This window comes from Ixodes scapularis, unplaced genomic scaffold (genome assembly GCF_016920785.2).
Source record: "Ixodes scapularis isolate PalLabHiFi unplaced genomic scaffold, ASM1692078v2 PGA_scaffold7__128_contigs__length_106722199, whole genome shotgun sequence".
Classification (NCBI taxonomy): domain Eukaryota; kingdom Metazoa; phylum Arthropoda; class Arachnida; order Ixodida; family Ixodidae; genus Ixodes; species Ixodes scapularis.
Window position 1 is genome coordinate 34,551,562 of NW_024609882.1, and position 15,019 is coordinate 34,566,580.

Consider the following 15,019-nt stretch of genomic DNA (forward strand, 5'->3'; position numbering starts at 1 on the left):
AATCTTGGCGCCTGGAGCCGTGCCACGAAGAGCGACTCATTTAGCCGAACCATTTGGCCTTCGCAAAACGTGTTTCCGAGAAGCAAAATGTAGTTAGGAGATTTGCCGCTGCCGTGGTGTGGCGCTAAGTGCCGAGACGCTTTCAGTCCTTTGAGCTTTCCCTATTTTCGGTGACCCCATTTTTTCGTCTTCCAGGATCTGTGTTTTTTTTTTGTTTTTTTTTACGTGAGAAGATAAGCGCAGATGTATAAGCTAAGAAATTACGTGAATATACCGAAGCGAAACCGCCAGTTACGTTGTTGGTTCTGTAACAGTGAAACTTGTGACTAGAACCCAAGCTGAGGAGGAATGAGAGACGTCTCCCTGTGCTTAAAAAAAAAAAGGTCCAGGATACTCATATAGGACATGAACACATGCGATAGCACAACCGTCATGCTGTTCGGTCGCTACAAAGACGGTTTGATCGACCCCGTCTTTCATGTTTCGTTTGTTTGCTTTTCGAGGCGAAAAAAAAATGGTGAGTGCGTGGAAGCGGAAGTGGCACCGAGCCCGAGCTGGCCCGAAGTGAACCGGACATAATGGGCGTCCGAGTAGCACTTCGCACTCGCTGAACCGCGAACCCGGAACCCCGTTTTTCTGATGACAGTACGACGAGACGGCAGGCTTGTTTGCGATCGAAACCTCGGGGTCCCGACGCTGTCACGCTAGTCCGGCGACCGGCCCGAACAGTTCGCCCCCGACGACGTCCGAACCCACTTTCGAGCGGAACAATTGAGCTGCCCTCCATTGGAAAGAGCAAGGAAAACAAACACAAAAAAAGGCAAGCAGAAATAGGAGACTAAATTACGTGCACCTATTGAGCTAGTTGGGTTCATACTTGTTAATGTGGACAACTGATTTTTTTACAAAACACCGAAGGTAAAGCACCGACTTTTTTTTTTTTAGAGCGCAGCTCTTAGGGGTCCGTTTCCGGCTTAAGTGGCGTCGCCGTCGCCGTCGGCGTAACCGCGAGGTCACGGGACACCCCCCCCCCCCCCCCGATGTCACGTGACCCCCAAGGTCATGCCATCTCGGGGGGAGGGGTTTCACGTGGCCCCCTGAGGTCACGTGACCGCCTGAGGTTACGTGACACCCCCCCCCCCCCCGCAGGTCACGTGATTCTCCTGAGGTCACGTGATTCCCCTGAGGTCACGTGACCCCCTCCCCCGAGGTCACGTGACCCCCCTGACGTCACACGACCCCCGTGAGGTTACGTGACCTCAAGGAGTCACCTATCCCTCAGTACGCTTCCATCCTCCTCCTCAAGAGCTGCGCTCTAACCGGCGTTACAGGGAATGGTAAACGGCTTTCATTTTTTTTTTATCTGTCACCGTTTGTAATATAGGACAGGCCGTGTTTGAAGAAGAAAGATGTCTGAACGGCACCGCCTACAATGAAGCAAATGTGTCGACGGTTCGCTTGCATTTCTGGCAAACGCCTTGAGATGCGCAACAGGACTATGGGGGATCGAGGAACCGTCTTTATTCGCGCACACTTCTTCAAGACCACGTGGCGGGCGAAAGTTTGTCCCCCTGTCTCACCTTGTGCAGACACTCCATTATTTTTCCACCGTGGGAGAGGCTATGGAACTTTGTCTTTGACCGGGAGAAGATCCGAGTAAACGCGTAATCTAAAAAATACATCAGCGGAATCAAGAGAAACGATCAGTTACATGATTGGCTCTCTAAACGTAGCGTGTTTCATTTGAACTGATGTAGCTTGCAATCTAAAACAGAGTGGACGAGGACACGGTGGTCTCCTTGTCCACTTCTTTACCTTTGTGTTTCGAAAGAAAAAAAAAAAATCTGCCCACAAATTATCAAGTACACGAAACAATGGAAACGGTAAGCCGTCCGTTATCTTGGTAATGGCATCATCGTCGGTAACGTCATGTCTAATATTCAGCAAAACTGATGGATGAATGTCGATACTGGACATATGTATATCCATTCCTAAAGACATTTTCCACTGGAGCGCTGCCATCTTGAATTGTCGTCACTTCCAGTATGGGCGACGACAAAATAGTAAAACGTTTCAACCTGTAACTAGTAAAAAAATAGAGGGGAGCCAGAACGAGAATGTGTGACGGTTAGGCTTATATCCTAAATGTCTTCTATTGGCCTGGTGACGGCAAAGTAATGTTTTCGCCCATACTGGAAGTGACGACAATTCAAGATGGCGGCGCCCTTGTGGAAAAGGTCTATAAAGCATAATTAACACGGTGTGATATTTCTTGAGATTTCGCAGCTGCGACGTCGGGCACCACCACGTTTGTTTGTTTTTATTCATTTATGTTAATTTGTCTTATTTTATTATTATTTTTTGTACATTTTGCACGACCCGCAATCTTTTAAGTAAAAACGGACCACGGGAATCGAGCATGAAGCAGATCCTATGCGGAGCGGAAGTTCGTCTGCTTCTTTTGCAGGCGTTGTGGTGACGTCATAAAGACGCCGAGCCCTGATTGGCTCCGATTGAAGAATAGTGGGTAGACCTCGAGGCAGCTTGCTTTGAGACCTACCCACTATTCTTCAATCAGAACCAATCGGAGCTCGGTGTCTTTCTGACGTCACCACGTGACACCTGCAAAAGAAGCAGACGAACTTGCGGCGCTCCGCATATGCTTCGTTCACTCCAAGCTGAGAGTGCGGTGGAAGCTACGTGCTCGTTAGACCGGTTATACGTCTACTACGTCATGCCACGTGATCACGCGCTCGTCTCGCCCTCGCCCCTCCCCCACACGCCCAGAAAGCGAGGTCAGGTGATGAAAGGAGGGGGTTGGTTCGTCCTACGAACGCGATGCTCCCACCGCACTGCACTGCACCGCCAGATTAGGGGTGAACGCGGTTATTTTATTAGCCCCGAGAAGTTTGCGTGGCGCCCCCGTACGGCGAACCGGGGTGAAGTCACGGCGAGGACAGAGTTTTGCCCTGACTCGCCCCGATCGCCCTGTGGAGGCTGTGGTGATATTAGCAGTCGGCGCGCTCGTGTGTGTATAATTTTGTTTTTGCGTGTTTTTGCAGGAAGTGTATATTTTCATATGCGGCTTTATTGAGGTATGGCCTGTAGCTGCAGGCCAAACTTCAACCGACATTTCAGGCATGGTTGACAGGACAGGCAATGCATGAATCGCAACTAGTATCTAAAAAAAAAAATATGGTCACACTTGCAGGGGCATCGCTATAGATTTACATCTCACGCAATCGATGTTGTTGGTGTTCTGAAGGAATTGGTAGATTATGTACTATTTCGGTGTTTTTACTTTGTATCTCTATTTTTAAACAAAAACGCCGAAGCAGAAAATCTGCATGTTGCTCGAGCAACATGTTAAACATAGCATGGGCCATGGAGAGAGAATCACAAGTGAGACAGCCCGAGTACAGGGACAAAGTAAAGAAAGAAGGAACACTGGCATGGGTACCAGTTATTTGTTTATATCTGTTTATATTGCTCACATTTGGTCTTTGCTGGATTCGGATAATATTTCAATGGACTCCACCGGTGGTACCTGTTTATATCACTCAAATAATGTACAAAAGACGTAAGTGAAGGTGTTTAGCCCGTTATTAGTCCCTTCTCGACATTTACGTTCTATAGGCTCTATAAGTGAGATTTTAGCTAAATCAAAATGTCCTGACGCTAAAATACCAGAAGTTTTTTTCACGCAAACTGTTACTCTTGAGAGGTTCCACATTTTTGTGTGACTGGTGCAGCATCTTCCACTGGACAGCCGTTTGAACACCTGCTGTTCCTCCTGTTTTCCTTTGTTGTCAGAAAGTCACTGAGGTAGTTTGGTAGCTAAGGAAGCTTTTGGGATCTGCAGCAATGTATCTTTTACCTTGAAATGACAATTTAAACTAAACAGTATATTTTCCGAATCGCAAGGCTGGAATAAAAAAAGATTGCCAGGAAAAATTATAAACATTCCCATTTACGGTACTATTGCTGTGCATATTTTGGCCAGCTCAATACATCTCATACAGGCAACTGGGAGAATTTCGGTCATTTATTCTGCTACCATACAAACTAATTTCCACTAATTGTTCGTCTTCTAAAAATAGAACATGAATGCATAGGTGTACGAAATATATAAATATTTCACAAAAAAGCTACATTTTTTGTAAAAAAAAAAAAAAAAAAAAAAACCTGTCCCACGGGCATTTTAAAGCCCTTCACACACATGGCCCTTAAAACATCTGCGAACCAGCACTTGCAGAGTGACACGCGCAGAATCGGGGTCACGAGCTAATTTTACGACCGCCCAAAGGCTTCTGATATAAATGCCATTTGAAAAGCCTGCAAAGCGGGATGTAATATTCTCCTAACTCATCAACATGCGAGAAACAAAATTCCAGCGTCTGAAACGCTTACGCCGCCGCTTCACCGACCTGCTTCACGACACAAGGACGATCGCTCTGTGTCGTGTGGACGCACGGGGAGTTTCGTTGACGGAATTGCCTCCGCCGATAGCTTTCGGAATTCGTAACCGAATTAAAATGATAAAAGTGACGAACACGCTTAAAAAAGGTCTGGAAGCACGTCGGTATCGGCCTAACTCAGCGTCTTGTACACCGGGTAAACGAGGTCCCGCTCCTCGAAGTGCGTGCGGCTCACAACGGCCGACGTTGACGGTGCCTTTCCCATCCTTAGTTTGATCGTCCATGCTCTCTTTAACCTCGATATCTTCGGGTGGTGAAAGCTGATATCAACTTCTTTTCGTGATTTTGCATTGCGGCGCTGAACAGTAGATCAGCATGATCGCAAACCAGAAAACAGGGGCAGGGAAGTGAGCCTGATACGAGATCGCCAAGCGGAGTCCTTCCTCTGACGTCATGGTACACCTCACCCATCAGGGCGCGGAGACCGCAGCGACGCTTCTGTTCGCTCTCGGAGCTAATAGCGGCCGATGCACGCCTCCAATTGTTCGGTTTCTCCTATGTTCACAGTGGTATACCATAGCGCGACAGACGATGTCTCCAGACCAGAGCTACCGATACTCCATTTCACTCCCAAGTGCGACCTCGGCCGCGAACCGACGACGATCCGATGGCTAAAGCAATCACGCACGGTGGCTGCACTTTAGGATACCGCGCTCTTTTTCTTGTGATACCAGACGCACTAAGACGAGCGCCGCGGCGATGTACTTTTGGCACTTCTTGACTGGCTTCGTTGCAGCCTTACGTCGGCTGGGTAGGTAGCTTTGCGCGCACACATTAAGCTTGTAAGTGCGTGCACACCTTGTATAACATCCGATAAACACGCGTCGATGTTCTGGCGGTGACGTGCAGCAACCACTGATGCCGCAACCTCTGTACCACGACACGACTGCAGAAATCAATGGGAATAAACGAAGGTGTACGGGTCTGGCACGCGAAGATAGATTTGCATGTTGGCCCGGAGGCCTTTTGTTTTGATTATGACCGTATAGTCCGCTCTACGTTGTCTGTCTGCCAACGCCACTGTCCTCCTGTTCCTTTTTTGTTCGTGCAAGTTTTCTTTTTTGCCGTTTAATCGTATTATTTATTTGGAGGGTCATGAGGGAGGAACCGATCGAAGAAGTAGTTTGGGGGGGGGGGGGGGGGGGGGGGGGGGCAAGGAGGTGCCGAAAAGGGGCGGAGGGCACCAACGCTTCCACTCTTTCTTGTTTTTATTATGTTTTTTTTTTGCTTGCTTGCTCGTTCCAGATGCGCGTCGTGTTAAAGTGCGACCGTTTTCATCGAATTATCGAACGAGCTAAAGAGGCGCCATAATGAGGCTCAAATTCGAGCTCTCCTGACTCTATTTTTACACCGTATCTCTCTCTTTCTCTCATTTTTTTTCTCTCCTTCTCTTTCTTCGTCTCTTTCTCTCTCTCTCTCTCCACTCGTAGCCTCTTTCTTTTCGAACGCCTCTCAACAGGCCCTTCCTCTTCCTAATTAATTCCCTAATTTCCTTTTTAGTTTTATTTTATCTTTATTTCATTTTTTTTTTCAATCTATATCTCCTTCCCTGTGGAGTGCAAAAGCTCAGTCTTTGCTGTTTTTTTTGTTTTTTTATTCTTGTTTTTCTATCCTCTCCACACGCGGACGTTATCAACAGTCTTCAATCATATCTAATTTTCGGGCTAAAGCTCGTTACTATGTGCACGCTTAATATGGTATACATCACTTCTGTTTTGTGCGCGTGGATTTTTTTGTTTTGATTCTAACCCAACTTCGAGAACCAACCTATATGTACTCTATGTTAGTTCGTATTTTCGCCTTGCGCACGCGGCATTTCTCCTCTCTTTTTTTTTTTTTTTTTTTTTTTTGTTTTGCTTATATCGATTAAATATAATGTTTAGTTGGAGTGTATTGTGTATATTAACTGCTGCGCTCGCGTATGTACGTATATCTCTTAGCCAAGGCTAGCTGTTGGGTTGGGAAATAAGTGGCGCAAAGAGCAGGTCTGACGGCCTGGGAAGTTCGAACATCAAAATGTTGACGTGCGCCGTGATTAACTGCGTTCTTTTTTATTATTATTTTTACGTATGATACTTTTTGCGTGCGTGATGTGTTTTAACAGTAGCCCGCATTAATTACCGACAGATTCTCTTCCATGCCATGTATGCCCTCTTATTGTTATTTTAAACTAAAATATAAAAAAAACTAAAAAGAAACGATCGAGTTTGGGGTTTGTGCTGACGGTTCGATATGTCTGGCGGGATTCGAACAATCAGTCTAAACTTATTTTTGTTTGTGTCAGGGTCTGACCTGTCTCTTTTTGTTTCTCTGTCTTCTTTGTCCTGATTTATTATATTTTTTTGTAATATATTTAACTGTTTTTTTTTTCGGACGACTAGTTAATGTCTGCGTTGTTGACGGCTCTGTTTACTGAAGAGCAGTTTGTTTTCTTTTGTGCTATGGCGTATAGTATTTCTTCTTTTTTGTGGTCAGGAAACGAGGATATGAAGATAAAACTACGAAAAGGAACGATGTTTTAAAAGACAAGCGCCAAACTTAAGGATGAATGTCTGGATAGATTCCCACGTCTCGTTAATTAATTGTCTTGTTTTCTTGTAGTGTTAAAGGGTAAACGATTTTTTTATCTGTTCTTTTTTTAGTACACATACTTTCGGAGTTTCGATTAATTAATTGTCTTATTTTCTGGTAATATTGAAGCGTAAACGTTTGTTTTTTTTCCTTTGTGTGCTTTTCTTTTAGTACATTTATGTTCGGAGTTCTTAAAACCTACGTTTAGTTACACCAAAAATTCTAACCGAATTATTTAACTGCACTCGTAGCGCGGGATACGCTACTACTGCGCGAAGCTGTTAACACGAGCACGACATCGGCACTTTTATTACAGCGGAGCTATTAAGGGCTTTCCCCAGTATTTTGTCCATCAGCAAACAAATTATGACGCTAAACTCTGGACAACTACCGCCATCTATGAACGACGGCGGCAGCCAGACAACGGGGTTGTCGATTGTCTGGTTGCCGCCGTCGTTCATAGATGGCGGCAGCCTGCCCACTCTGGCTTGCCGACTTGCGGCCGGCCATTACTTCATTCCCACCAGGGATGGGCAAAATACATGCAAATATGTATCGAAATACAAATACAAAAGACTTCGTCAAAAATGTATTTAATTACAAATCTAATTACATTTCCAAAAAAGTATTGAAATACAAGATACAAATACAACCAAATGTATTTGGTCTCCTCCAAATACTTTTCCAAATACATTCCTCAAAATCTGCGTCAGCGACTTCAGGGCACCTGTAACGGGTTTCTGGGTATCTCATTTTAATTTTGCATTGCACACTCGGGAGTTAGTGTGCGAGGCTCTAGTAACGTAATAGAAATATAATCACAAAAAATGTAATCAGCTTGGACGTAGTAGGTGAAAAAAGTACAGAGCTTCAAGCAGCTTTTTTTGTCGATTACATTTTGGCGTAGACCAACAAAGAACCGAGACGACCAAGACGCGCAGCACTAGCTAGAGAATTTTTTATTGTTGCAACTCGCACCAGTTACAAGAATCTGGACGACCCGCGCATTTAGAATGTTCCAGGCAAAAATATGAAGGGAAATCAGGCTGGAAAACATCACAAGTTGTCACAGGCACTTATTTAGCCAGTCTGCCTGTGAACGTCAATTTCGTCACTATTCTTGCCCTGGACTAGCACCGTAATCGCAAAGTCACCAAACGCTTGTGCTTGATTGAGAGACACTGCATTCGGTGCAGGATATAGTTTTCTTCCTGCTCTGGACAGTGACAATAAATTTGAGGGATGTATTTTCGCCCACTAAATTGTATTTAATTACAATTGTATTTGAAATACCCACGTTTTATATTTAAATACACACGTCAAATACATTAGCCAATTTGTAATTAAATAGAAATGCAAAATACACAAAGTATTTGAAATACATATTTCAAATACTTGTATTTGAAATACTGCTCATCCCTGATTCCCGCCATAGTACAGCTTCGCTGGTCTTCCTTCTTCACCAGAGTGAAAAGGCTGAACGTTTTAATTTTATTCTGACGCGGCATTGACCGGCACCAGTCTTTACCGCTTAAAGGTGCCTTGAGGAGGTTTTTGAAATCACCTAAATATGGCGATAACTCACGCTGCTGACACTAAGCTATAGAAATCCCTAAATCATGACGTGTAGACCTTTTGCGAAATCCCCCAAGCGCCCCGGCCCGCGCGCGAGGAATTGTGGGAGAAACTGTCCTTCGCCTGGCCGCTCTGCCTTGAGATCGCATTGCCTTGTCGCTTGTCTATTCTTAATCCCCTGTTTTTCGATTCCATTACCTATTTCCCTTTATACCAGTGTATATTTTATTGCTTCTAAGTGTTTCGATTCTCTTCTGCGCGTGATATTTCTTGTATATATATATAGTATTTGTGTTTTTATTTCGCCTTTTTCGATGGAAGTGCCGACGGACAACACGCCGCTTCGCGCGTCGTTCTCTGGGTGAGTACTAGCGTTCCTACCGATTCCTATTGCGCTGTTAGCTGTTCATTTGGGTTTATCTGACTCGCGTGCAGTCGAGAGGAGCCGTTTATGAACACCCGCGCACATGTCATATGGGTAGGCAGAGCTCTGAATCAACAATCGGGACGCAAGAGCCGTGTGCGCTGTGATTTGGCCGCGCTTTGACTCGCACTGTAGCGGGTGCCTTCCAGTGCCGCCTACTTGACCAAGATACAGCATGCCGCTTTGTCGCCGCGAACCATTTGTCCGAATGGTTGCGAAGCTGAGGCATATGCAACGCTGCGGCGCCTGACAACCACGCGCTGCGACGTGATCCCTTCGCAAACGCCGACGGCTCAATGTCGCGGCTTGAATGCGCCTATGCCCCCTATGGCATGCCTTTGTAATCTATCTGCTAAGCGGTTGTCAGTTGCCAACGTCCTTTTTCATGTGCAGAGATGTGTTGCCGCAAATCATTTGTCCGAATGCCTGCGAAGCCGTAACGCCGTTCGTCATATCCAACGTGCGGTGCCTGACAAACTGCGCGGAGCGGCCCGACCCCTTCGCAAGCGCCGGTGGCCGAATGTCGCGGCTTGTATGCGCTTAGGTATGCCTTCTTAATCTATCTGCTAAGTGGTTGTCAGTTGCAAGCACCCATTTTCAAGTGCAGATATCTCCTGTCACCCAGGCAGTCACCTCGAAACTCGTAGTTCCTTCCATAATTTTAGTTCTCGAGTCAAGATGTCAGCTGATGCTCAAGTCAAGATGTCAGCAACTGACAACCCCCGAGGAGACTGATCATGAAGGCATGCCAAAGGCGCATACAAGCCGCGACGTTGAACCGCCGGCGCTGGCTAAGGGCTCGCGCCGCTGCGTGCAGTAGTCAGGCGCCGCAGCGTTGGATATGCCGAACGGTGTTACGGTTTCGCAGGCATTCGGACAAGAGATTCACGACGGCAAAGAGGCGTGCTGTATCTTGGTCAAGTTAAGTGGCACTCGAAGGCATAGTGCGAGTCAACGGAGCGAGCGCGGGCGGCCAAATCACAGCGCACTCGGCTCTTGCGTCGCGATTCTTGATTCAGAGCTCTGCCTACCCCTATGACATGCGCGCGGGTGTTCATAAACGGCTCCTCTCGACTGCACGCGGGCCAAATAAACCAAAATGAACAGCTAACAGCGTGATATAAATCGGTAGCAAAGTAGTACTTACCCGGGGCACGACGCGCGAAGCGGCGTGTTGTCCGTCAGCACTCCCACCGAAAAAGGCGAAATAAAGACACAAATACTATATATATACAAGAAATATCGCGCGCAGAAGAGAATAGGAACACTTAGAAGCAATAAAAAATACACTGCAATAGATAAAATAGGTAATGGAATCGAAAAACAGAGGATTAAGAGGAGGCAAGCGAAAAGGCAATGCGATCTCAAGACAGAGCGGCCAGGCGGAGGGACAGTCTCTCCCACAATTCCTCGCGCGCGGACCGGGGCGCTTGGGAAAATTGCAAATCGTGGAAGTTTTCGTAGATGGTTTTCGCCGTCCCGCAGCGCTCTCCGCAAGCCTCTACGATACCCGGAACTCTACGGTCACAAGGCCATCGGCGCACAGGCGCAGTAGCGGCTTCTTCGTTGCGGAGGGCTTAGCGGAGGGGGCAAAGGATCCTCGCGCCTTTGACCTGTGGAACCGCGGAGTGATATCTCGAGTACGCGCGCCTCGTTGTCCATGCAGTTCGGACTACGATTCAACCCGGCGAGCGCGCGCTCGAGAGCTGACGACCGGACTTCCGCAAGAAAAAAAAAAAAAGCCAAAGCATAGTGCGGTGTTTTTGAGACAATTGGTTGCAGTATTATGTTCCGTGTCCGCGAAAAATTAACATTGTTCGATTACTCTTATTTGCTTTTATCGTTTACAAAAGCATAAACATTTTGTAATGACAGCGTTTGCAATCTCAACGAAATGTCGCGTTTTCATCGGTCACATGTCGTCCTGGCTGCCGGAACAATGCTCCTTTTATCGCCTGAGATTACATTGTCGTGTTCGATCTTTGGTGATTTTTTTTTTCTTTCTAATCCGCGCATCGTTATGATTTATGGATTGCTAGGAAGCTTAGAGCCCGCAGAGTAAGTATCGCCATATGTAGGCGATCTCAGAAAACTCCTCATGGCACCTTTAAGGTTGCTTTCCCAAATGTTGCATTTCCGCCGATACTAAACTCCGTGTCCCTAGTTGCGTGCTGTACATGCAGGCGAAGGCAACGCGAGGCGAGAAGAGAAAGGGCAATCACTAGGAAGGCTTTGGAGGAGGAGAGAAACGTCCTCTCCTCCTCCCCAGTCTTCCTCTCCCGTCTTCCCCTCGCCCTCCATTGCTCTCCTCTCCCATCCTGCCTTCCCAGTGTTCGTCTTTTTTCTCTTCGCTTGGTGTTGTCTTCCCCTGCACTGTACGCGACTATAGTGACACGGAGTATAGTAGACTTGAAATCATTTTCAATGCACCAGTACAACTCCCAACACGTTATTTTGAGTTTTAGAGAATTTGTTATCTAAGTGACTGGAACTCTGATATTATTATCTTTTAACTGTATAGTCGTCTTTTTTTTGTATGTTAAGGTCTAGTTTCCCCAGGATCGTGTCCCCCGCAAAGAAATGAAGACACCAAACTCTGGACACCTACCGCCATCCATGAGCGACGGCGGCAAGCCATGTATCTGGTTACCGCCGTCGCTCATAGATGGCGGCAGCTTTTCTACTCTGACTTGCCGACTTGCGGCTGGCCATTACTTTCCACTGTACAGCTCCGCTCGTCTTTCTTCTTCACCAGAGTGGAAAGGCTGAAAGTTTTTTTGTTATAGCCACACCCGGTCATTTTAATCATAACTCCGCAGTCAATACGATTGCTGCATTAGCTATTAGGAATGCGGAAGAGCAAATCACGAACCAATACCATAATATACCACAGCCTGCGTTTCTTTAGCTGTCAGTGGCTAATGTATGTATGTATGTATGTATGCATGCATGTACGTACGTACGTATGTGTGCAATAATGAATGTATGTAATGTATGAAAGTATGTCTGTATAAATGTAATGTATCTATGAACGTAATGTACGAATGTAACGGTAATGTTTCGAAAGCTAACGGTACCCTATGAGCGATAACAGTGCCACTCGGTAAATATGTTTCCCTCGTGCTTTTAGGCAGACGCGCTGGCGCAGTCTTGTCAACGGCTGTGTCGTCTCGCGCAGGTCCCCGGAAGTCGGAGGGCCCCCGAGTGACGTCGTGGGTGAAGGAAGTGACGGTGGACGACGGCCAGTCGGCGTCGCTCTCATGCGCGGCACGGGGCCAGCCCCTGCCCTCGTACTACTGGTTCCGGCAGGTCGGAGTCGACATGCGCCCGGTGTCCGGGGCATCGCACCTCAGCGGCAGGGGCACCCTGTCGCTGAGGTCCGTTCGAGTCCAGGACTCCGGCCGCTACGTGTGCCTGGTGAACAACACCTTCGGCGAGGACCGGGTCTATGTCGCTCTCACCGTAAGAGGTACGGCCCCGGCAAAAGCGCACTCATCAAAGTTAATTCGAAGATCGTTAAAGGGTCACTGACAACCCCAATATAAATATTTATTTACCGTCTTAAACGCTTCCAAAGCGCATTGCGAAACACAAAAAAAAAAAAAAAAAATCATCGCGAAAAAGAAAAGAACTTGCGCGCGAAAGAGTTCCTTAAAGTTTGCGTCCACCACTCCCGAGTTGAGCTCCTCCTCGTTTCTCTTTTTGGTGACTTCATTGTTGCATGTGCGTAATAATTATTATTGTCATTCATAAAATATGTTATTTACGACGACTGTAAAGGCAGCAACAATGTTCGCTTCGAAAAATAAAAATAATCGACCGGAAGGGTTATTGACAAAACATCGGCCGTTTCTAGCTTTTTCTTTGTACTCTCAATATGGCGGCATCCGGCGGCTATGCTGAGAGTGATGAGACGGGTGCGCTCGACGGGGAAGTCGAAAACGGCTCGGACGAGAGCGTTTTTGGTTTTTTTCGGTGCCGGTTAACTTTTTGGAGGACCCCTCACGCAGCACCTTTCCGACATCGCCCTTGGACTTCGCTCACCAAGATCTGCTACACGTCGATCGTTTTTTTCTTTACCTTTCTAAAACTCGTTTTAAACTAACTAACGCTGATTAAAAAAGAAAGAGAGAGGGAATCTGAAAAGTGACGCGTCGTCTGCACGCGAAGTAAGGTCTCTCGAAATACTTTGACGGTAGGTCAAGTGGCACGTGCGCATGAGCGTGAGCCCATGAACGATGAGAGAGAAAGAAAGTTAAACGACACTTCATGTTTGAAGTCTTCTAAAAAGGCAAGGAGTGCACCATTTCGCCAACACACGCCATAGATTCGGCCAAAAGAAAAAAATCAAATCAAGCTTCCTAAAAAAAAAAAAAAAAAGTTCTGCAACTACGCAGGTTTTAAGCTTGGTATTTCAGGGGCGATCCCTAAAAATAATTTTCAGCCATTTGCAAAAAAAAAAAAAATATTGACATCTAAGGGTTGTAAGTGGCCCTTTAAGTCCTGGCTTAACAACTGGTTATTTAGGTATAAGAAATGATTCATGGTTACAGACAAACTTGTACGTAAGGCGTTACAAGTAAAGCGTTACCCGTACCTAGTTACTCCTTTGGGTAACAAACTAACCATCTGGGTACCTCTTGAGAGAAGAAAAGTGCAATGTATATTCATTACTTTTTTTTATCAAGCAGCTTACGGTATCTATGTCTTTTTGGAGGCGAACGTGTAAGACACAAGTACTCAACCTAGTCGCCGCACCTTGCGCCTGTAATTTGCACGCCATAAAAAAAGTGTGCACAAAGTAGGCCAGCATGGTCAAGGTTATCCCTGAATGAATGTGCTGAAAAGAAAGGAAATATGAACAAGGACAAGTATTGGAAGCCACTACTGCTTCATAAAAAAACGATACGTTAAGAGTAAGAAGAAAACAGCGCGTTCCTTTTAAATCGCAGTAACTATAGTACCGTCCTTGGTTACTTTTTGAGTGAGTACAACGATTAACGATATTTAGTCACTTTCTCTCGGTAGCGCATAGTGTCTGGTTGATAACATTCTGGCCGGCTTCGAGTGCTAGCCCCTCGTCACCACTTATTTGAGCGCGATGCGCCCTTCCAGGAGTTCCTCTGGTTAGCGTGCACCCCACTTACCAGCGTGTGCCACTGGGTGCCTCGGTGACCCTGACCTGCAACGCGTCCGGGGTCCTCGCCCGGGAGCTCAAGTGGTACAAGGACTTGGCTCCGGTGCAGCCATCCACCGCCGACAGGGTTCGCTTCCTGAGTGCTTCTGTTCTTCAGCTGGGATCGGTGAAGGCTGACCAAGATGGCGTCTACCAGTGCATGGCATCGGGTCCCAAGGAATCGGCGCAGGCCGCTGCTTTTGTAGTGCTCATGGGTGAGCAAATAGTTTCTGCTGTTGTCTAAACGCTTGTTAGCACAGGCACAGGAAGGGATTTCGTTGAGGATAGACAAACGGTCAAACACTGGATGTAGTATGCGTTATGCGTTACTTTAAAACTCACACACATTTCTGCCGTCTGATTCGGATTTCGTCTTTGGGTTTTTGTAGTGAGAAAAGGGTTTATTAATTTATACGTTTTTTTAACATATTCTAAACTCATCACCTGTGGCAATATTTTTTTTTAATTTAGATTAATTCTGTTATTCTTTTTGCTGGAAATAAAGATAAATGAATCCTCTAAATACCCCAGAAAACAATAAAAGGACCGCAGTTTATTATTTAACAAGTCAATTATCTCAGCTATTAAAGACATCAAAACACACAAGTATCCGCTCTGTTACCTCTAAGACGTATGAAAGACCTTGGCTTTAAAGGGACACTGAACTCTCCAAAATTAGTCGAAGTGCCTGGATCGGACACGTATGTCACAAGATAAAGTTTCTGCGAACAGCTTCTTTAAATGAATAATTACGCTGCGAGACACGTCTTGAGCTACACCGAAACATCAAATCCG

General features: G+C 46.2%; 1 protein-coding gene across 2 annotated transcripts in view; it reads left to right on the forward strand.

Moving 5' to 3' along the window:
- Positions 1–15,019, forward strand: part of LOC8030311 (Down syndrome cell adhesion molecule-like protein Dscam2) — a 388,417-nt gene that overhangs the window by 343,277 nt on the left and 30,121 nt on the right. For both annotated transcript variants that reach the window (XM_042286160.1, XM_042286159.1), the window contains exons 5-6: positions 12,227–12,517; positions 14,164–14,439. In XM_042286160.1, the coding sequence (XP_042142094.1) occupies positions 12,227–12,517; positions 14,164–14,439 (567 nt within the window). The remainder of the gene's footprint in view (positions 1–12,226; positions 12,518–14,163; positions 14,440–15,019) is intronic.